Source organism: Squalius cephalus, assembly GCF_949319135.1.
Source record: "Squalius cephalus genome assembly, chromosome: 14".
Classification (NCBI taxonomy): domain Eukaryota; kingdom Metazoa; phylum Chordata; class Actinopteri; order Cypriniformes; family Leuciscidae; genus Squalius; species Squalius cephalus.
Window position 1 is genome coordinate 30558251 of NC_137135.1, and position 24738 is coordinate 30582988.

General features: G+C 37.8%; 2 protein-coding genes across 6 annotated transcripts in view; one reads left to right on the top strand and one right to left on the bottom strand.

Annotated features, from left to right (window-relative positions):
- pcgf3 (polycomb group ring finger 3) overlaps window positions 1–24738 on the top strand; it is a 148052-nt gene that overhangs the window by 111999 nt on the left and 11315 nt on the right. The window lies entirely within an intron of this gene.
- The window catches only part of cplx1 (complexin 1), a 45027-nt gene continuing 41069 nt past the window's right edge, over window positions 20781–24738 (bottom strand). For all 3 annotated transcript variants that reach the window (XM_079892643.1, XM_079892642.1, XM_079892644.1), the window contains exon 4: window positions 20781–21281. In XM_079892643.1, the coding sequence (XP_079748769.1) occupies window positions 21084–21281 (198 nt within the window). In that variant the 3' untranslated portion in view covers window positions 20781–21083. The remainder of the gene's footprint in view (window positions 21282–24738) is intronic.

The following is a 24738-nucleotide window of genomic DNA, read 5'->3' on the forward strand; positions in this document are numbered from 1 at the left end:
AGGCCAGTGAGGAGTCCATTACAATAATCCACCCTGCTGGTGATGAAAGCTGAAAGATACAAACATTTCATGTGTATAAAACCATCCACATTTCATTCTAGGATCATTTTATGACAGATCATAGTAACATATCTAATAGTGCTTACTACAAAATAAAACATGGGAAACTAAAATGTATCGAATGGCATTCCTCAAAAGTGTGGACTAATGTTTTCTCATCCTCACACACTTTGTTTTGAACACCATTAGTATGTCACCAAGGGCCAGAGAAAGAGAAAGATATATTTATTCTCATAACCTTTGCAGTGTTTTCTCCCACTTCCCGCCTGAGTTCCCTCTCCTTGCTTTAGAGCTCACAAGAAAAGGGCTGGGTTATGTGTCCCCTGCCCCCATCCACCCGCTCTCGCTGTGTTTTTGACTGAAAGTGCAGTGCGCAGGGATTTTCACCACCCTGTGATTTGCAAGAGCTTGGCAGCTGTCGTATTCCAGCATGAAGAACAGAATGAATTATAGGCGCCCAACAGAGCGTGATGCTCCAACATTAATGAGATACAGCAACACATTAACGTAGTAGGTCTGCGTTCCACAGCGGCAGAACTTATAAAATCCCCTGTTGAACAACATTAAGTTGTGTGATGATGTGAAAAGTTGCTCTCTTTAGAAAGTTTTTGCTTGAAAATTAAATGGCTTTTCTAATATTATACAGTGCCGATTGTATGCATTGCAAATTACTTTTGATTTTCACCACCTCGTGCATGAGCTCTGATGTTTTAGCATTGCTTCATGGTAAAAATAGTTGCATTTCATCCAATTGCTCTTGTTAGTTGCTTTTTAAGAATGTCAGGAAGTGACTGAAGTTGTGAAGAAGACAAAAGGTGCGAGAGAGAGACATGCTTTCTGGGCTAAAGAGATAGAGCTTGGTTTTCCCACTTCCCTTAGCTGCCTCTTAAAGTGATTCTCAGAGAGCAGGTTACCACGAGGCCACCGTGAGCTCGTTTCACATTTAATGTTTGAGGATTTTCCGTGTCTCTCAGCCTGCTCCCCAGAGAGCCAATCTTGCCATTGTTCCGACTCTGATGGACCACCACAGAGTCTTCTAAAGGCAGAGCAACAGGAGAGCTGTCGCAATTGCGTTGGTGCAATCACCTTCCTGTGCATGCTATGTGAGGAAATGCTTTTAAAACAAAGCTTCGCCTCTTGAGTGACCTTCATGTCTGCTGTAATCCCTGCACTCTCTTGTATGCTCCAAGGAAGCATTTTTAAAAAAGCAATCAGCATTCCCAGAATACTTGTTGGATGAAATGTCACCACTTTGACATTTTCAGGGCTCAGTTTTAGCTAGTTGTTGAGTGTTTTCTGACTATATGATGAAAATATGTTCTTTTTTATTTCAGTGCAGACAAGACCCGTGATATAATACTTTTAAGTGAAAAGATATTCTTCTCTCAAAGTCTTATTTTTCCTACAACCATTAATGGAGACTTGAGTGGCATTGCGAGTTATCATGGAGAACAGTTTTAGATAACAGAATGGTCTGTTATTATAGTAAGATTGATTTCAGTTACACTCTCAGAAAATAAAGTACATAATTGAACCTTTAGGGGTACAGTGGCTTGTCACTGGGGCTGTACCCTCAAGGGTACAATATTGTACGATAACCTTTAAAAGAAACGGTACACATATGTACCTTTTAATGCTTTTTGACCCTCAAAAAGGTACATATATGTACCTTGAGGTCCAATTATAAGCTCTATGGGGTACGTTAGTGTAGATTATACCTTGGGGGACAGAAATGTACTCCTACTGCCCCTATTTCTGACAGTGTATAGACAAGGCGCATATATGCTAAACACACCAGTTTGTCACTATATATGTCACTCAGATTGTTTTTTCATTTCTAAATTGGTCATTCTTGGCCAGAATAAGCTGCAGTGTGAGCCAAACTTTGTCAATAGTAAAAATGTACCTGACTACATGAGACTGTGCATCTCTGTGAAGGTTAAGGTCATCTTGGACATCTCCCAGGTTTTTTATATAGCAGGAGGCTATGACATTGTGTCTTTCAGCAGAGGTGAATTGGTTGGTGGCAGTGATGGGGGATGGAGTTCAGTTTTGTCGATGGTGGGCTTGAGGTGACAACCAGGTTGAAATGTCAGTGACAGATGGGACGTGGGAAAATTAGTGTGGAGTGGTGTTAGCAATCAACTCATATCAGCGGCGTACAAAAATGGAGGTTGATGAGCTAGATTCAGTCTTAAACTGACAGACTGACGTTTTTACATAAAGTTGAGTGCGGCATCATTACTCCAGTCCTCAGTGTCACATGATCCTTCAGAAATCATTTTAATATACTGATTTGGTGCTCAAGAAACATTTCTTATTATTATCAATGTTGAAAACAGTTGTGCTGCTTCATATTTTCTTTTTTTCCAAAAACCTTGATAAATTTTCTTCAGGATTCTGTGATGAATAAAATAATGAATAGACATTTTTATGTAATAATGTTAAAGTCTTTACAGTCACTTCTGATCAATTTAATGCATCATTGGTGGATAAAAGTATTAATTTCTTTTAAGCCATACAGTAATTGTTATTGATGTAAAGAGTTATACACTTGCACTTTACATTTTATGTAATGCAATGAAACTTTAGCTCTGGTTGAAGATTTTTCTTCTGATTTTTGGTTGATATTAATATAACATTTAAAAATTTTCCCCGCACAAAAAATTGTTTCGAGTTTGAACCCCATGCTGTACTGCAGTGGAAGACTTCTGATTAATGTTTTTTCTTTAAAGCATTTTTTTTAATTTTTTTTTATTTGCTCTTTTACTATAATAACAAAGTATACTGACAGGGATTATGAAAAAATACAACATCAACTAAATTGTTGATATGTGTGACCAGTTTTAAGATAATTATTTTTAGTGTACTGTATATAACATTGGCTTGCCATGTATTCAATTCTACCTCATATCTCAATTTCACAATTGACTTTGATAGTTGTGAAAGAAGAAGAGAATAACTTTTCTCAGGAGCTTGCTTGTTTTGTACAGATGGCTCTGAGAGACACTCGTGTCTAATCAACGAAGATTAATAGCTTCAGAGAGTTATGGAGTTGTTACGGAAAAAAAAAGGGAGGGAGACAAAGAAAAAAAGATAAAAAGATGATGAATCTCATTCCCAACAGAATTAAATTAAAAATGAGTGCGCAACACTTAATTATGATCAAGATAATTACAGATGTTGAATATTTAAAAGCCATGAGAACTTTGTCTTACAAAGTATTGTGCTGTCACTTTTAGGCTTTTAGAGGTGCATTTGAAGACAACATAATATGCGTTGGCTTTAATTTAGCCTGTTTGAATTAGTTTAAATTTATATTAAGTTTCCAGTACTGTATGTTCTATATATATTCATCATTTTTGCCTTGAGCCATGTGCATATGTTTATATTACATACAATTGAGCCTTTCATCTTCATGGGAAAGAGAAAAATGCATATACTTATTTCTCAAATAATATTGTTTTGAAGTAAATTCATTATGTATATTATTGAATCTCCATTAAAGGCCCTATAGTTTTGTGTTTGTGGAAATAACAATCAATCAAAGCCATCTCTGACATGAGACACATGAATTGGCCCCTAAAGCAAGGCTCTGCGATTTAATCAGCTTCAGTCAGAGGCAGGGAAAAAAAAATGAGTGTGAAGGTGCAAAACGAGAGGAGAGCCCCATGAGGTTCATCTGAACTTTCAAAGAAATCCAATTAAACGAGGGAGATAAAGAGGCAAACACCAGCAGTGTTCCCTTTGTCTGCGGCTCTTTTCGTACAAAATGTTATTTGTTCACTGCATTGCCAGGAGACGTTAGGAAAATATATAAATAAATAAATGAAAACCAGCCCGGTCTGCTGCTATTGAGGTTTGACGTGTATTATTATTATTATTTTTTGAGCAAGGGTTCAAAGTGGACACAAACCGTGGTGCTCGGCAAAGCAAAATGGGCACCAAGGTGCTTATCGCATCGGCTTGTTTTCAATGAGTCATGATACCTTTTCTTCGCATGTGACGTGAGACGTGCGCCGCTGGATCCTAAAATAAAGCAAGGCACGGAAATCCATTATTTGCACAGCTCTCATGCATCTCAAATTGCGTAACGTAAAACCAGAAAGCATGTGTTGGGGATTTCAGACTTGAAAATGACACATTCTGTTATTTTTATTGTCGATTGATGTGACAGTGAATGATATGCATGTCATATTAATATTGACTTTATGTCTTAGATCCTATTGGCGTTTTTCTATTTATTTTTTTTCTTGTTATTTTAGGGTCAATTTCTTTTTTGCAATGATTTGGTTGGTTGGATGGATGGATGGATGGATGGATAGATTGATTGAATAGTAGAATTAAAGAGTATGTGTTGATTGATGTTATAACTTGCTAGCTGTAATTTAATCAGTCTAAAGTAAACTGGATAAAATCAACATACTACAGAGTAACAAAACCTAGAAGAATAATTCGCCAGTGGTTCCCTTGAGATTTTCCTATGGCTTTTTATAATGGGGTTTTCAGTTTATGAAGGTTGGGTATCATTTGAATATTAGTGATTCCGATTCCGATTCTGCTCATCAATTCCGATCTTATCGATTCCCAGTTTCAATTTCAATAATGTAAAAAAAAAAAAAAAAAAAGACAAACTTTTAGATATCAAACATATTTACATTCTGTTGCAGCCTAAAGAACAAAAATCAGAAGAGAACACTTACAAAGGAACTTTTGCCTATGGTTTTAACAAAAATACCACAGAAAAAAACAACTAGACTAACTATTATAAATTCCAAACATTATTAAAGACAAGTAAACAGTCAGTAATAAAACTAGATGTACCGCATCGCGGTACAAAATATGACCGCCGCTCAGGCCTGCACTGGCTTTCTACAAAAATAAATGACGTGGAGTAATTTGGCTCTATTGCGTGTTTATGTATATACCTAAAAAAAGTAATAGTATGTGCATGTCTGTCTGTGTGTGTGTGTGTGTGTGTGTGTGTGTGTGTGTGTATGTGTGTGTGTTTGTGTATGTGTGTGTCTGTGTGTGTGTGTGTGTGTCTGTATGTGTATGTATGTGTGCGTACATGTGTGCGCGTGTGTGTTTATGTGTGTGTGTCTGTGCATGTGGATTTGTATGTGTGTGTATGGGTGTGTGTCTGTGCGTGTGGATGTCAGTGTGTGTGCATGCTTGCGTTTGTTTGTATTCCTGCATGTGTGTGTGTGACAGTATCATCCTAAACCAGCAACCCTTCGCTCAACAGCACCATCTACAGGCCGATGAGTGTACAGTCACTAAATGTGCACATAAATGAATTTATTTTATACCCCCCCATGGATGAAATTCTACAAAACTTAGCAGAGGATACCCCCAGAGGATGTCAAGTTAATCATACACATGAAATATGGTGCAGTTCTGAACATCTCCACTGAAGATAGGGGCAATTAAAGCAGAATAATAATGCATTTTCATTTTTTATTGGAGGGGCGCAAATCACAAATGAGTGATTATGGGCTAGGTTGATGTGGGCCCTTAAGAGCAACATACCATAAAAATTTCTTCATCCTCGGTGCCACGGTTCAGGTAGTTATTTAGGAAAAACTGAATTTTTTTTGGGTTTGGGGGGGGGCCCAGCGCGGGCGGGGGGGGGGGGGGGGGGGGAGTGGCCCCCGGGGACCAAACGAAATTTTTCCGTAGAAGTCTAGTGGGGCTACATGCCCACCAAATTTCATGTTCCCCGGGGTTTCGGTGTCCCTGGTATCGTTGACGAAAAATTTACGGGGGCCCCAGCGCAGGGGGGGGGGGAAGTGGCCCCCGGGGACCAAACGAAATTTTTCCGTAAAAGTCTAGTAGACCAACATACCATAAAAATTTCTTCATCCTCGGTGCCACGGTTCAGGTAGTTATTTAGGAAAAACTGCATTTTTTTGGGTTTGGGGGGGCCCAGCGCGGGGGGGGAGTGGCCCCCGGGGACCAAACGAAATTTTTCCTTAGAAGTCTAGTGGGGCTACATGCCCACCAAATTTCATGTTCCCCGGTGTTTCGGTGTCCCTGGTATCGTTGACGAAAAATGTACGGGGTCCCCAGCGCGGGGGGGGGAAGTGGCCCCCGGGGACCAAATGAAATTTTTCCGTAAAAGTCTAGTAGACCAACATACCACAAAAATTTCTTCATCCTCGGTGCCACGGTTCAGGTAGTTATTTAGGAAAAACTGCATTTTTTTGGGGTTTGGGGGGGCCCAGCGCGGGGGGGGAGTGGCCCCCGGGGACCAAACGAAATTTTTCCTTAGAAGTCTAGTGGGGCTACATGCCCACCAAATTTCATGTTCCCCGGTGTTTCGGTGTCCCTGGTATCGTTGACGAAAAATTTACGGGGGCCCCAGCGCGGGGGGGGGCTGGAGTGGCCCCCGGGGACCAAACGAAATTTTTCCTTAGAAGTCTAGTGGGGCTACATGCCCACCAAATTTCATGTTCCCCGGTGTTTCGGTGTCCCTGGTATCGTTGGCGAAAAATTTAAGGGGGCCCCAGCGCGGGGGGGGAAGTGGCCCCCGGGGACCAAACGAAATTTTTCCGTAAAAGTCTAGTAGACCAACATACCATAAAAATGTCTTCATCCTCGGTGCCACGGTTCAGGTAGTTATTTAGGAAAAACTGCATTTTTTGGGGTTTGGGGGGGCCCAGCGCGGGGGGGGAGTGGCCCCCGGGGACCAAACGAAATTTTTCCTTAGAAGTCTAGTGGGGCTACATGCCCACCAAATTTCATGTTCCCCGGTGTTTCGGTGTCCCTGGTATCGTTGACGAAAAATTTAAGGGGGCCCCAGCGCGGGGGGGGGAAGTGGCCCCCGGGGACCAAACGAAATTTTTCCGTAAAAGTCTAGTAGACCAACATACCATAAAAATTTCTTCATCCTCGGTGCCACGGTTCAGGTAGTTATTTAGGAAAAACTGCATTTTTGGGGGTTTGGGGGGGCCCAGCGCGGGGGGGGAGTGGCCCCCGGGGACCAAACGAAATTTTTCCTTAGAAGTCTAGTGGGGCTACATGCCCACCAAATTTCATGTTCCCCGGTGTTTCGGTGTCCCTGGTATCGTTGACGAAAAATTTAAGGGGGCCCCAGCGCGGGGGGGGGAAGTGGCCCCCGGGGACCAAACGAAATTTTTCCGTAAAAGTCTAGTAGACCAACATACCATAAAAATTTCTTCATCCTCTGTGCCACGGTTCAGGTAGTTATTTAGGAAAAACTGCATTTTTTGGGGTTTGGGGGGGCCCAGCGCGGGGGGGGAGTGGCCCCCGGGGACCAAACGAAATTTTTCCTTAGAAGTCTAGTGGGGCTACATGCCCACCAAATTTCATGTTCCCCGGTGTTTCGGTGTCCCTGGTATCGTTGACGAAAAATTTAAGGGGGCCCCAGCGCGGGGGGGGAAGTGGCCCCCGGGGACCAAACGAAATTTTTCCGTAAAAGTCTAGTAGACCAACATACCATAAAAATTTCTTCATCCTCGGTGCCACGGTTCAGGTAGTTATTTAGGAAAAACTGCATTTTTGGGGGTTTGGGGGGGCCCAGCGCGGGGGGGGAGTGGCCCCCGGGGACCAAACAAAATTTTTCCTTAGAAGTCTAGTGGGGCTACATGCCCACCAAATTTCATGTTCCCCGGTGTTTCGGTGTCCCTGGTATCGTTGGCGAAAAATTTAAGGGGGCCCCAGCGCGGGGGGGGAAGTGGCCCCCGGGGACCAAACGAAATTTTTCCGTAAAAGTCTAGTAGACCAACATACCATAAAAATTTCTTCATCCTCGGTGCCACAGTTCAGGTAGTTATTTAGGAAAAACTGCATTTTTGGGGGTTTGGGGGGGCCCAGCGCGGGGGGGGAGTGGCCCCCGGGGACCAAACGAAATTTTTCCTTAGAAGTCTAGTGGGGCTACATGCCCACCAAATTTCATGTTCCCCGGTGTTTCGGTGTCCCTGGTATCGTTGACGAAAAATTTAAGGGGGCCCAAGCGCGGGGGGGGAAGTGGCCCCCGGGGACCAAACGAAATTTTTCCGTAAAAGTCTAGTAGACCAACATACCATAAAAATTTCTTCATCCTCGGTGCCACGGTTCAGGTAGTTATTTAGGAAAAACTGCATTTTTGGGGGTTTGGGGGGGCCCAGCGCGGGGGGGGAGTGGCCCCCGGGGACCAAACGAAATTTTTCCTTAGAAGTCTAGTGGGGCTACATGCCCACCAAATTTCATGTTCCCCGGTGCTTCGGTGTCCCTGGTATCGTTGACGAAAAATTCAGTAAGGTGACGGGAAAAAAAAAAAAAAAAAACTTTGACAATCCCTATATGACCGCTTTCGCTAGCTATGCTAGCGGCGGTCATAATAAGGACAGATAAAAAAAAATTGCAATAAAAAATAAATTCAACTAAACAAAGTTCAGGTACAGAAATTGAAATCAAATGTAATCAAATGTAAAATAGCACTGCTATTTATAACTAAAATAAATAGATTAATCCTTATTAAAGTTACAAAAGTTATTCAGTCAGCGAGTGATTTTCTTTTTCTTTTGTTCTTTGATTTACATTAATCGAATCGAGAAGCGGAATCGAAATGCACGTCTCATCGAATCCACGGTTCTTGGAAATTTGGAACCGGTTCTCAATACCCTACCCTATTTATGAGTACAATAGGGTCTGTGGTAAACGTAACTTGACGACATTTGGACGCTTTGTTCTACAATGTAAATTAAACACACCTATATATAAAACGTGAATTTCAAAGCTGTTAGTAACTTGATAAGTTTGTGGTGTGATCGAATGTGTTCAGTTTACGTTGTAGAACTTAATGTAGAAGTATCGTCAAGTTTATGTTTACCACAGACCTTATTTTACTCATAAATTGAAAAACCCCATTATAAAAACCATAGACAGATTTCAAGAGAACCACTGGCGAACTAATTTTTCGAGTTTTGACGTCACGCCTGCAGCACTCTATAAAAGAAACATTGTGGATGAAGTTGCAGCTTTCCTTTATAAAGAATGCTTGCCTCTTAGTGTTTCAATGAATTTACAGTTCCTGTGAAACAGATGATTCTAGATAGATAGATAGATAGATAGATAGATAGATAGATAGATAGATAGATAGATAGATAGATAGATAGATAGATAGAAAAAACATACAGTAGTACATTCTTTTAACATTATTTCAATGGCATGTTTGTCATATTTGTGTATTTGTGATGTAATTTCTCATTTGGAAACAATATATCACAACTGCAATATTGAAGCCTGCAATATTGAAGAGGCTGGTACCCGGGGTCTCTGCCTGGGAGCTGTAATCTGTCCTTGTAAAGGATCTGCTCGAACGGCGAGGGCAGAGTGATTTACGATGCCTAACTGATGCCAAAAGCTGTGACCATGAGCTGCCAGTGTAGCTCCACTCGCCTCCATTACTGGTCAAGAGCCATGGCAACAGCCAGACTTCCATTACATTATATGCAATGGCTGGTCTTAATGGAAATATTTTATGTTGTGGAAACTGAATATCCATATATACAGTCCAGAGTGGAATCTATTTCCTGCTCTTATAGAGTTTTATCAGGTTAAACATTGATGTTGTTAAAATACGTTTTTCCAGTTTAATGTGCAGAGACAAGAATGCTGGAGGCTGATTCCATTAAAAAAAGTAAGCACATTCAAAACTAGTCTGACACAGAAAGATTGGCTCAACCAATGGCATGAGTTTACAGCAGAAATACACTGTAAAAAAAAAATCTGTTAAATTTACGGTAAAAAACTGGCAGCTGTGGTTGCCAGAAATTTACCGTAAAAAATACGGTAGCAACATTTTTGATTTTACAGACTTTACTTAAATTTACAGTAATAAACCGTATTTAATTATCTGATACAATGATAATTTACTGACCTATTGAAGTATTAAAGGAGAACTTGGTAACTTTTTTAACTTAATAAAACTGTCTAGAAATCATTTGGATGGTTAAACAACCTGTTCTGGTGATATTGGTGACTTTCCCCGCTCCCCCCAGCGTTCCCAGGCGGAAAACCAACCTTGCAACTTGGGGACTACCGTGTAACATAAAACCCTAATGTCATAACTGATTAGAAAAAACTAAGAATGAAGAAACAGTTATTTCAACAAAAATACATCAAATGTTAAGTGTCACGCAGGGAATTGTGGGAATGTCAATTTACGTTTTTTTACTGTAAATTATACAATGACTTGTTCTTTTTCACTTCCAAAAACTGTCAATTTAATGGTATTTTACAGTAAAATTACATTAAATGTATTAAATGTATGTCACAGTTTTTTACCGTATATAGTAAGGACACTTGTTAACCAATTAACAGTTTTTCACTTTTACAGTCTTTGACCGACGATCATTTTTTTTGCAGTGTATATTTGATTGGCCAATGGCAGACGGGAGGCGTGTTTGGGAAACCATTTTGACAGCAGTCAAAATTTTGTGCAATTACGGTTAGTGGCACAGAAATTACATCCTTCACATCCTTGTAAACATGTTCTAGATTATAATGGATATAATAGATTATAAAGAGTGCATTATTTCACAGCACTAGAGTTTGGATGAACAAAGAGGCTCCAAAGATATTTTCTTTTAAATTCTAAATGAAATGAGTTTGAAGTAGTTTTTTTTTTCTTTCTATTGGCATTCTACTGTATATGAAAATAGCTCCTTTCAAACTGTGCAAATGAATTTGAGTAAAATCTCTCCCGGGATTAATAGTGTCCTTTGATGATTCTCTGGGTTCTATGAAATAGCCAATTTCACTGCAGAGCATGTGTCTTCCTCATGCAAATAATTGATGTCCTCTCTTGTCCTTGTCTTCTGGTTGGCCCTGCATTCTGTGATCTGTAGCATATCTATACCAGCACTTTTAATCTAATCAAGATAGTAATTAAGATCAGCTCTAGAGTGTTGTGTGTTGATCTCTGAAAGGAAATATTTTTGCAAATATGCTTTGATGACATCTCATTATTACTGTAAAAACATGCTATGTATGTTGTGAAAACAGTGTGCACTTCATATAACAGCTACATTTGTCATTTGTGTGACAGTAGTTCTGTTTTCTATAGTGTTGCTTTTCCAGTAACAAACTATACTTTTTCCAACAGTGACATAGATGGCATTTTTATGTGATATTGAATTGTGAACACAGCTTTAATGAAGTTATAATCAAAAGCTGCTCTAAAACATCCCCTCTCTCTAAAGCTTTGGCAAATTTGTATTCATATATTTGGATTTACATTAATATTTAAAAAAATAAATAGTAAATAGGTCAATGCTAATGTTCATCATTTACACATTCTATTTTTTTTTTTTTTTTTTTTTTGTATGTGTAAATGTACCTCTTCAAGATTTAATGTTGTCGCCCTAATCAAGATTAATTCAAAAACCTCATCCAACATAGGCTCATTGGGGATACGTGCCTCTACTGTGTCTAAATGTTGGCAAAAGTCCAAAAAAATATACATACAAGCAAATTCCAGATTTACTCTAGTGGCAGTAAAACACCACCAATTTTTATTCCCTTTTACACAATCTATGATTACAGGGGCAGATTTTCGATTAATAAATACTTATTTTTGTGCGGTTCCTGGCATATTACTATATTATGAGTGTGCCCTCAAAACAATTTTACCGTAGACCACGATTTATAAACTAATACATTTTAAAGTTTGCATCACATAACCAGCTCCATATGCACAACTAATTGTCCCAGGTGTTGTTTATCTTTAAATTAAAAGTAGCTTGTATCTTGCCAAGCTATAATAATGTCGTGTTGTATTTCTGTGTTAAACAGGCCTCACTGATAAAGGCTTGGTTCACAGCTCCTAATAAGAATGCAAAATTAGACTTTGCCATTGTGGAGTCATCAGCCTAGCCAACAACTTCTGAAACCCTGGGGAATTACCATTTCAAAGGCATTCATTCATTTACCTTCTCTCATTTGCATAAATCTTGTCTAGACTCCTCATATTGAGTACACCGAACATCTTAACTTCATTCTGAACCAATTAGGTCTTCCACAATAAGTAATTGGTATTCTGATGGACTACACGTGGGTGGCTTCGTTGGCCATAGAGAGTTGAACTTAAGTGGCCCAGATGTTTCATCAATCAGTAAGATAATAAGATATCAAAGGGCCCCTCTGGGATATTGGTGATGCTCCACCAACTCTTGAATTTGTCTTCTCTTTCTTCATGTATGGCTTGCTTTAATAAGCATGAAAATCAGATTTACTTAACGCCACTCTTCTCAGGGGCCACGGAAAAAGAAAGAAATTTGGATTCAGTGCATTAGGCTCAGTTATCAAATTTCTATAGGTGGTTGGCAGTTCAATTTTGCAGCCTAGCAGAGCTTAATCCAAAGAAATGCAGTGCGTGAAGTAAGAGAGCGGATTTGCTTGGGAAAAATGGGCTGTGATATTTAGCACCGCCATATTCAATGGCAGCAGAGCTTGTGTAAATATGTTTTCAATGCACACTGGGGCTGCACTATCTGCTGTCTGGATGCGTTAAACTGCATGAAGCACAGCTAAGCTCCTTCTGTATCTTAAGGTTATTTCGGGGCTGCAAACACACCAGAAAACAAGGCATTATGTAAACCAAGGCACTCAAGTGTACAGATGTAAGGCCTGTTTGTGTGCACCAAGATGTGCTGTGTGACAAAAAATGTGACTCTGTTTACACCTGGCATTAACATCCACCTCAGGTGATCCGATCACAAGCAGCAAGGCGAGAGAGATCGCTGTTTGCATTGGTAGTAACATGCATCTTTTAATTCATCTCCTGTGACCACTTGTGATCGGATTTCAAGAAGAGGGTGTCTGATTTCATGGCTGCATACAGTCAGCGTGTTACTGCATGCTAAGTAGCGTCCTAACTCAACTTTCTGTATGCAGCAGCAGATCTGCAAAGGAGAGTCTAATAGAGTTTGATGTTAGCATGTTGCTAAGCTGACAACACTATAATCTAATGAGCATAGCAATGCATATCACACACAAATATTGAGTAAAGTTGTTCATTTCAATTGGTTTAAATGATTTTAGTGATACTTTTTCAGAACATGTATTTATAATTAACTTTTTTTTTTTTTTTTTACTTGTTTACCATTTTGGATCATTTCTATAACTTAACCCAGGGTTTCCCCAAACAGGGGTTTGTGAGTTGATCAAAGCTAATAATTAATTTAATCAAATTTAAAATTAAAAGAAACAAATGGGGCAACACAATGAATCAAATAAAACTAAAATAGCAAATCGCAATCATCAAATCAAAGGCTGGCATTTCATTTAAACTCCAATCTCTGCAAGCTCAGTGAGTTTAAATGAGCATTTGGGAATGCAATGCAAATGAAATTTCAGCATTTTACCAATATTCCACTAAAATAAAAGATCAAGTTTTTGACCTGTTAAAATCTTGAGGGTTTGAATGTTTGATAGTGAAGGATTTTATAATTAAACATTTGTATTGTTGTAAATATGAACCCAAGTGTTAACACCCTTGAAAGTAACTATTTCCAGTAGTCTTTGTGTCTTTGTGTCTGGATGTCTCAGCAGTAGCAAGATGAGACATTTTCATATTTCATAATTTAATATCTGTCATATCGCAGTTCAAACCGCAACTGCAATAATGAAAAAATAATTTTTAGGCCAAGTCGCACAGCCCTAAAACGATTTTAGTGATACTTTTTCAGAACATGTATTTATAATCAACATTTTTTTTTAAACTTGTTTACCATTTTGGATCATTTCTATAACTTAACCCAGGGTTTCCCCAAACAGGGGTTTGTGAGTTGATCAAAGCTAATAATTAATTTAATCAAATTTAAAATTAAAAGAAACCCTTAAAAGAGGGTTTGAATGTTTGATAGTGAAGAATTTTATAATTAAACATTTGTATTGTTGTAAATATGAACCCAAGTGTTAACACCCTTGAAAGTAACTATTTCCAGTAGTCTTTGTGTCTGGATGTCTCAGCAGTAGCAATATGAGACATATTCATATTTCATAATTTAATATCTGTCATATCGCAGTTCAAACCGCAACTGCAATATATGTCGCACAGCCCTAAAAATGATTTTAAAATAAAAAACAATCCAAATAAAACACTTTCTAAAAAAAAGGATTAGATATTGTTAATGTTTACTTGCATGTCATGTAACCATTAACTGACATCAGAGAACCATGATCCTTTGATTGTGTCATTAAATTATTGAAATATTAATTTAAAATCTCAGGGGGTACTTTATCTTACATCTAAGGGGTTTGGCTGACACACACACTTCTCTAAAGGGTTTGAAGGGTCTTGACCACACGCCACTGTGGGATTGCCTTCTCCACTTAGAATGCATTCAATGCTGCTTTATAATTTGCCCTGTTGGAACAGACTTTGTGTCAGTACAATGCCTATAATGCCTTAAAATGCTGTCTAAGTAGGCAGCTCTTGTAACAGAGCTATTATTTCTCTATTGCCCATAAACCGTGCATCGCAGCGTCAGCTGAGTGTAACCGGCTTTATCTTATTTCGTTTACTGCTTAAATGCATCAACTTGGAATATTCTGGCATCTGGGTTTCCGACTGAGAGTGCTTTGTCCCTGCTCCTCTGTATCTGTAAAATGGCTAAGGACACAGTCTCATTAATTGAGGTCACAGGGTCTCTCCAGCCGTGCTTTTCTAATCTCCATAGGCTTCAATCTCGCTCTTTATAACATGCTGAAATGGAGAAGTCCTCCAGGGGTAACCTTTGAAATGAAATAGCCCATAATTCTACTATAATGTGTCAGTGCCTGTCATTAGGAGGTGGGGCCTGTATACATGTCTGTGTGTGTCTCTGAATGTGTGGCCATCTTCTCACCTGTCCCTAAAAGCTGCAGGTCCCAGAAGAGCTATCTTCAATCATTGCTCTTCCATCCCATATCGCATGCTCTTTTTTACCATTTGCGTGTCAATGGAGCTGTCAATCATGGTTTCCCCAGGCCATAAAAAATGGCTATCATATTTCAGAGGATGAATCTCAATTCCGGGGCCAAAAACTCCATCTCTCAGTGTGAAGCTGCTCAGATGGAGATTTGACGATACAACTCTCCCCCCAATCTTTCCTCTTCAGCCTCATTTACACATCTAATCTCAGAATCTATTGAATGCAAATAGATATGTCCTGACTGACAGGCATGCAAATTTATTGGGAGACAGTCTGGATAGGTGATTGAATTCTTATATTCTTGGAGTGATATGTTCATCTGCAGATTTTAGAGAATTCCTGGAATTTATAGTTTATTTAGTCAGATCATTTATTGCCAATGCTAAATTTCTCATATAATGTGATTCTTGGAGACATTCATACTAGTATTAAAAGTGCAAACAGCATGCAGTCATAGTGCTTAGGGACTTTGTAGTGCGTTTCTGGTCTTGTATTAAATACTCGAACTCTCGATGACTTTTGAAAGTAGGTACAACGTGTGATTTAGGGCTTCAGAAATGTGTACACAAAGTGATGGAAAGGGACCTTTAGACTTTTACTTTGTCCGGTATGACAGGAACAATAAATTCCCAATACAAATGATGAAAGCTGAAAATTGTGTTGAAAACTGCCTGAGGCATTAGAGGCCCCTGGCAGTGGCCCTACAGCCAAGTTCATATTCAAGCCTCCCGACAGTCATTTTGTTTATATTTGTGTCCTCCTTAAAGGGATAGTTCACTCAAAAAATGAAAATTCTATTATTACTTACTCACCCTCATTAAGTTCCAAAAATGTATGACTTTTTCATATAGAGATCACATATAGACACATTCAAATCAAATTGGGTTTGGAACGACAAAAGGGTGAGTAATTAATAACAGAAATTTAACTTTTGGGTGAACGAACCCTTTAAAATAAGCTGAATTCAGGTTGTGGAGAAAGCCACCTTGAGAGATTACCTCAGAAACTTTTCTTATGTAAGGTGGGATAAGGGTCTCCTCATGCAGGACTCAGTAGAGACCGTTTAATTGACATAAACTTTTCATGACCGCAGGACGCCAATTGAAGCCTGCTCTCCTACCAGCACAGAGCTGTTCTGAGACGAAGAAAGCAGCTGAGTATGAAAAGGCCACCCTTGAGCGTAAATGATAATGGAATTGATTTTTTTTTCTCCAGCAGTCTCATGTTTTTGTAGAGCAGGAAGTGGAGTGTGTGCATCGGGACAAAAGCACAGGCATGGTAGTAAATGGATATGCATGAATACTCTATACTACACAATTAGAGCTCTAGTCTCTTGATTTCCCCCTTGTGCAGTTTAAAGAGCAACATAGGAGTCATAAGTTGTAAGTGGTTTACATTCGTTACAGGTTTTAGACCAGTGGGAATTTAGGGAACCAAAACAACTTTCCCATGTATGTGCTGATATAGCATTTAGGTTTTATCATGCTATATTAAATCTCAAAATCACTTAGCTCTTGAATGGGTGAGGGGGTGCCATCTTAAAATTCACGTCTAATATGTTTTCTAAACTAGCAATTAATGGCAAAATATTTTAAATTATATGACTTTTCACTGTGGACAGGGCATTTTGATTGCAATTTTTAAAAAGGTCTAAGGTCTAAAAAAGATCTAACGCCTCGATGTCGTATGCAGCCTTCAAATGCGACCTCCTGAGGATGCAACCTTCGAAATGAGACGCAGTTATTGTGTCATCCTGTTCTCATAGAGGTCGTCGTCTTGAATGTTTACTTTAGTCATCGTCACTATGGTAACCTGCATTCTTCATGTCTATAGGTGAGGACATAAAGTAAATCAAGAAAGTTGGCACACTGCAACTGCAAATAAAATTTCCATCAGCTTTCCAGCTTTTCATCAGACCACCCACTTTTTTCTGGATTTACTTTGTTTTTATGAGCACATACAATGATGTTTTTTGTACTTTTGTACTTTTATATATATATATATATATATATATATATAGTACAAATGATTTAGAGTCATTCTGTAAGTATACAGGCATGTGATGACTAATAACATGCACTAGGTTATGTCAATGTTGACATAAATTAATTCATATTATCTGATTAATCCAAAGGTGCAAGTATATTTTTGCACAATCCAGAAGTCATAATAAAATGTATGCGTCATGACCATTATGGTTTGGGCAAACAAACCAAAGTTTTTTGTTTAAAGAGGAATATTACTTTAAATCATTTGGCATCCCTAATGTTTTTTTTTTTTTTTTTTTTTTTTTTTTGTAGTGAGATTTACCAGTTTCATCTTTTGGAAAAGAGGATCTAATCATAATTTGAATGAGACAGATTATTCTGTTCAAAGCCCTTTAACGTTTATTGAATTTTATTTATTTTTTTGAAAATGTGTAGAGCAGCATCGAAAGAATGTAAAACGAGAAATTAATGCAGAAATAATACATTTTTGGATCGACATACAATTTTCTACGTAAAACAGGGTCACACTCACTGATCTATATAGAATGACATAGATTATAGTCATCATATTCATTATATAGATCAGTGGTCACTGCAATTTTTTTTTTTTTTATGTTTTTTAATTGTTAAAAACCCTTGAATCACTGCATACGATATGACTTGTTTTCAAAGAATGCATCTTGAAAACAAATGTATTTTTTCTTAATGCACTGATTTAGCACAGTAAAGTCAAAATACAGCTGTATTAAAGACTCTGAAAGCAAGTCTTTTGTACAACTGTTGCTTTTGAACGAAATCTTGTTTCAAAGGTTAGAATGTCTGTTTCTGTTTTCCTTCCACCTCAAATAACAGGAGATTTTGCTGCCCAGCCGAAAGCAGGAACACACAACCATAAAACAATTATATGAAATCACTTTATTATCCGTGTGTGGTGATTCCATTTGGCAGGAATGTTACAGTCTAAAATCTGTCTATAACGGGCATGCAGTGAGGCCTACAGGTGGAGCGCTCGAAAAACACAGAGGACACACAGAAATATCATTTACAACCTCACCTACAGTGCACATCATATGCATGCATACAATTCATCAACAAAGAGAGAGGGAGGTGAATCTACTGTGACTTAAAATAAGAAACAGAATTTTTCCAAAATACAACCACCTAGAGACAGTAACAGATTACAGACTGAAAATCACACCAAGATAACCAAGATTACCACATAGGACAATGCAGTAGAACAGTAGACACGTACATTCATATAACAACAATGGAATATTTCATAACGTTTCTGTGTTAGGCAGTATCTTCATTAGCATCTGAGAGACACGGAATGACTTTGAGTAAATGCATGTCAAATGTTGATTTACATTTAGAGAACATCATGATGAGTATGCAATTTTTTTACTTATACAGTACTGAAGTAAACATACAAAAGATGCTCAGGGAATGGGTGAATGTTTTGTTGTTGATTGTTTTTAAACTTTAAATTTTAATTGTGTGATCATTTCTTTTGTTCTTTGTTTTAGGAATCTGTTTAAGACAATCACAAAACCCAAAGCCCAAAGAACTGACATGGTAGTCGCATATTACACCACTTTAGAGAATAATGTCAAATAACAACATTAAAATTAAGAAGAAGAGTTCAAATAATAACAGCAGACAATCTCACAAAACAGGAACACTCTTTGGTTTAATAAAACAGGTGATGATATAGGATGAGTGATGGGTTTCGGGCAGTATTTATTTATCAGTGCAGCTGATGACAATTCACCACGTCACACTATAAGAGCGGCAGAATCGAGGGCAGTTGATATTCATCTAGAAAAATCGTGTTTGTGCTCCAAAAATGGCCTCTGTCGATTGTAAAGTACACTCTGGGTGGCAGAAATGTGAGATATTAAGTCATTTGCACGTATTTCGCTTACTGTGCTAATGCTATGCTAATGTTTTGAGCTGAATCTCATCTTTCTGAAAGTGGTACAGCTGACATCATCACTTCTTGTGAGTAAAGGCCTTAAACACAAGTGGCAGTAAAATCTGACAACATTCAGGATGCTTGACCACTCTAAACTGTAGCACATTCATATAATAAACTTTAATATAAATTGAATGAACTCCTTGTTTAAGTCCCATGTGCTTTAAAACTACACTATTTTACTCTCAAAGCTACGGCTTATCGTACGCTTTATCGAGACGCTGAAAAAACGTTTCTCTCTTCAATCACAGGCCAGCATGGATTGGGTGGAATGTCTGGAATATTCGGAATGTTCAAAACAACGGAATGGCAGGCTGATTCCTAGTTGTATTTTTCTGAATCTTGACTGTTGTTAAAATCTAAACATACACATCTGCGACTAACAGGATTTCCTGAACGCGTTGTTATTTACAGTAATTGCAGACATAATCTAATGAGAATACAAGCACACGCTATCAAACCACGGCCAAGTAGCTTATCTTTTTATTTTCTTAGTAAAAAAGAGAGGATGGATAATACAATCTGACGTTGCGTCTTTCAAATCTGATTTTCTGAAATCTGAAATCAGTTCCGCTGTTTTCCCTCTCGTCAATGCAGTTACAACAACGAGAAATAACGTCATACATAAACTAGCGACAAGCAGGCATAAAGCACGAGTCAGATCCGTTTGTAGCTCATAAAATAAGAGCCAGGCTTTGTTTACAGACTCTAAAAAGTAGGAATCGCGCAACGTCCTTCTCCAGTTTCCTTTTACTAAGCTCGCTTGACTGATACTAGGAAGACAACACGGCATTTGCACACAAACATTCTCTAGCAAATAAGCTGAATACATAGCCATGAAGATTGTCTGTTATTGCTGATCTGGGATCAGGGTCCCATAAACAACCAACGGACACAGGACATCTTCATTTAGAAACAAATATTGCACCATTGTCACTGTCTGTTTACGTAATGTGTGCTCACAACCATGTTGTGAGAGCTAACGTAAATAAATGTAGACACTAAAGAACTAGATTCTACTGTACAGCAGTGAAGATGAAGAGATTATATCATTATTTATATGTATAGCCCTATTGATCCAATTGTAGTTGTATGTGATCGATCCACAATCTTAAGTACTGTAAAAGCACAAACAAGTCAATTCAAGAAACACATAGCGCTATGGTTTCTCTCGCTGTGGCTAGCTAACATTTGTGATTCCTTTTTAATCAATCAAATCCAGTTTACAAGATTGTGATGTGAATGCGCGTGACACCGTAATGAGGGACGTACAGTCTGTTTTTCTCCAAACGAAGATCTACAGAGTTGCGAGCAATATGCAATTTAACACTGGTGTACAATGTCGGACAACAAAATCCAAAACCATAGTTATTGCCTTAAATTTCAGTGTATTTCAGCTAAAAATGCTAAATGAAATTGGATATAGTGTACTGATAAAGAAAAAAAAATGGTAGCATGCTTAAAAGAAACAGCAAAACAGCCAGATCATGTACTTTCTCTTCCATATTACAGTTTTCAGTCATTTCAATCGGATACAATGTGACAATTCATGATGGCAGGAACTGTATACTAGTTTGAAGTATGGATGTTAAATGAATCTGTATACAGTATATATATAGGTAAACCACATGGATTCATTAATAATAACTATAACAGAGCAACAATCAAAAATATGATATGATTGGAGAAATCCCTCCAAGATAAATTATGGCTTGTACTCATAGTCATTGTATATTTATATATATATATATATATCTATATATATATAGGTATATTGATATATATATCCTAAAGTCATATACAGTTATTTTTTCATTTGCTATTTACAAACAAAATTAATGAAGCATGAGGAATATTCTTGCTCTAAGGTCTGGACTCAGGGGGCATTCGATTTGTCTTTAAGCAGAGCGTTTGCAATGTAACATTTCTAGTGCACAAATTGTATTTTTCCTCATTCTTTTAATAATAATAAAAAAAAGTCACTTGTATCGCAGCTAAAGACAGATGTTATGGCACACGATTTGAGTCCAGAGATCTTAGAACAAATGCGAGAGAGAGAGAGGGGAAGGGGAAAGAGGAGGTGGCTTTCATGACATTAATGATTCCCGTTTTATCACGACTTGTCGTGGAATGCTGTTACTTTTTATTGAACATATCTTGAAGCGGGCCCGGGAGGAACTTCATGACGGTGTCCACGATGCTTTCCTCCTCCTCTTCTTCATTCCCGCAGCCGGCGGGGATTGCTTTCTTGGGACGGGTCAGACTGCCCTCTGACGCCTGCTCCATGGCTGCCTGGGCTTCTGCCTCCTTCTCCTCCTTCTTCTTTATACCATACTGAAAAATACACAGCAGCATGTTAGGCCTTTCCACTAGAATGTCACCTCTTGCTGTTAACTCGTTTTTAAACAGTTTTTGGCAGTTTTTCTGCTGTATCATTTTTAAGAAACCCAAAATTTATAGCGGACATATTGTTTTTTTTTAATGTATATACATTTTCAGCTTTCTTTAGTGTGTAATGTTGCTGTTTGAGCTTGAAAAAGGTCTGCAAAGTTACAAAGCACAAAGTCCTCTCCAAATAGATTTATTCTCTATATCAGTGCGCACTGTTTGCCTTGTAGTCTTGAGGTTTCTTCCGGGAATAAACACATCACAAAATTCCTCATTTAAATAATTCCCGTCCAAGGCATACACACAAAAAGGGGGTCAGGCCTGATATGTATACCTTGAATTCAGTATATAAGTTACTTTGGATAAAAGAGTCTGCTGCAAAGCATAAATTAATCTATTTATGCATGTATTAGACACTCTAAAAGGAAAGGAAAGGAAAGGAAAGGAAAGGAAAGGAAAGGAAAGGAAAGGAAAGGAAAGGAAAGGAAAGGAAAGGAAAGGAAATTTCCTTGATGAATCGCATTCAGGACTATTTCCTGTTGATTAGCATACAAATGTTTGAGCATTGGAGAATTCTGGCTTCGCTCAGTTCTAGATTGTCTCATGACATGAATGTTAGAAACATTTAAATTGGGATGGTGTATGTCCATAAAACCTTGGCAGACTGCCATTTGGCAAGTCAATGTAATTATTTGGGCTTGGCAGTTAGCTTAGTGATTCACAGAAGCTTCATTTAGATCAGAGACACTTTCTCATTTACAAATAAATGCCCTGATTTTAAATGGTGTGCCGAATATTGGCAAGGAAATCCACTTCATTAGAGAAGTACTTAGATGACAAATGGTCCATTTCGTCTTTGTTTCACCCCCAAAGGGTCTGAGGCTCGTTAATTCTTGCCCATTCAACTGTTTTACCCTTTTGGCTACACTATAAGACCACAAAGAGAGAATGAAAGAATCTTCCACTTTAATTGTGCTCTTGCTGTTACAGTATGTGCTCAACATATATACTGTATAAGTTTGTTACAATTTTTTAAGGTTTTTTTTTTTTCTCTTTTGCTCACCTAGGCTGCATTTATTTAATCAAAAATACAGTAAAAACAATAATAGAGTGAAATATTATCGAAATGTACAACTATTTTCTCTTTTAAAATGTAATTTATTCCTGTGATCAAAGCTGAATTTTCATCATCATTACTCCAGTCTTCAGTGTCTGATTCACTTCATTTCTGAAAACAGTTTTTGCTGTTTAATATGTTTGTGGTAAAGATCATACATGTTTTTTCAGGATTCTTTGATGAATAGAAAGTTCAAAATAACAGAATTTATTTAAAATAAAAGTCTTTTGTAACATTATAAAAGTCTTTACTGTCACTTTTAATCAATTTAATGTTTCCTTGCTGAATAAACAGCAAAACTATTAATCAAAATGATTAAAAAAAATCTTAATGACTCTTTAAATCTCAATAACCCTTAAAAAATCTTAATGACCCTTTAAATACTTTTGAAGGTGTGCATGTATATACTGTGTGTATGCATTGCTTGTTTTAACTCGTACAACCTGCAAATTATGGGTTCTATTTCCTGTATCGCTCCGGGAATCACAGTCGCATCCTGAGGAATGATGTATATTAATGGGAAGGAAGGAGATTTATAGAGATGTTTAGGGCAATATACCCCCCTTAGAACTCTTTGCTGCTCTGAGACATATATAATTGTGACATCTTGCCAATAAATGGACTAAACAATGGATGATTTCTTCCTCTGACTACTGAGGTCACAAACTAGCTCGTGCAATCAGAAGCTGACCTTATAAACAATGATTTTCTACTTTTCTTAAACTATCTAGAATTAGGAATAATATGGATTCCATCCCTTATGTAGACATGAAATCGTATTAATGCAGCTTAATCTGAGAAATACTTAAATGGGTTACTTGAAGGGAGTGCATGGCAAACCCTGAAGTTCAGCCATCGTGGACAAGACATAAGGACTTCCATCAGTATTGCAGTCACATTTTGAACAGAATATGAAGATTCTGCCTTAATCCTTGTGGTAAATTAGACCCATGGGGTGATGGCTTATAGCAGAAAAAAGACAGGCTTTCTTTGGCCTCCCATCCTCTCTTAACATGGCTTTGCATAAAAATATATCTGTTTTACTCCAACTCAGTTTGCTCACAAAGGGAAATCATTCTATTGTGCGCAACCATTCAATCTCTGAGACTCAGGAGCCCGAGGTAAATTATCATGACAAATTCGTAAATGCCAATTCTGTTAAGCAGAATAATTATTTTTAGCTCTGACTTTAGTACATCTGATGAAGCAAATGTTCTTGATGTCATTTATACAAGTTTTCGGCTTGTAAATGCATACTGAAGAAAAACATTTTCAGGAATCTTCCAATTCAGCTGTTGTGGTTTGCAGAATGTATGATGAAGTAACTGGTCTATATACTGTGGTATTTTTAAAATCATTCTAAAAGACTGTTTAATATAATCTGCCTAAAGACTACATCTAACAATTCATAAATTAACTTTCATTAAAATATAATTAAAAAACATTCTGTAACAAACAGTAAAGCTCATATACATTTAAATGAGAGCAAATTAATTGCACTTTTAATGGCAGTTCTACAGTATATGAATGTAGATGAACTAATACTCTGCAATGCATAACGTAATAATATTTGTAATAATGTGATGAAGCTGTGAAATATCACTGTCTTTTATTAGAACAACATTTTCATTTTAGTAATCCCTGGGTCTTCCCTTCCATGACACCTTTTTCTTTTCTTTTATTATTGCACAGTAAAGCAGCCATATGGCAGTATGAGCGGAGGGACTCAAGCACAGTCAATCTCCACAGCCTCCACAGTAATGGAATGCTTGCCAGAGCTAGACTGTTATTTTTCCAGTCCCTCTGGTTCACAGCATGCACCCTCAGAGCCCTCCATTCTCATACGCAACGCACCACTCAACTACATTCAGCCTCCCCAAAAGTGAAACAAACAAAGAAAAATAAATACCATATGCTTTATGTATTTATGTGGTCTGTATAATTCACCATTCACTGTGAATCACTACTTTGCAACATACAGTATACTGCCGTTCAAAGTTTGGGATGGGTAAGTTTGCATTTTTCCAAGGCTGAATTTATTTGATTAAAAATACAAAAAAAACAACAAAAAAACTGTAATATTATGGAATATTATAAAGTAATTTTTTTATTTGAATATATTTTAAAATATTTTTTATTTGTGTGATGCAAAGCTGTATTTTCAGCATCATTACGCCAGTCTTCAGTGTCTACGCCAGTAATATGCTGATTTGCTGCTCAAGAAACATTTATTATTATTATCAGTGTTGAAAACAGTTGTGTATATTTTTTGATTATTTGATGAAT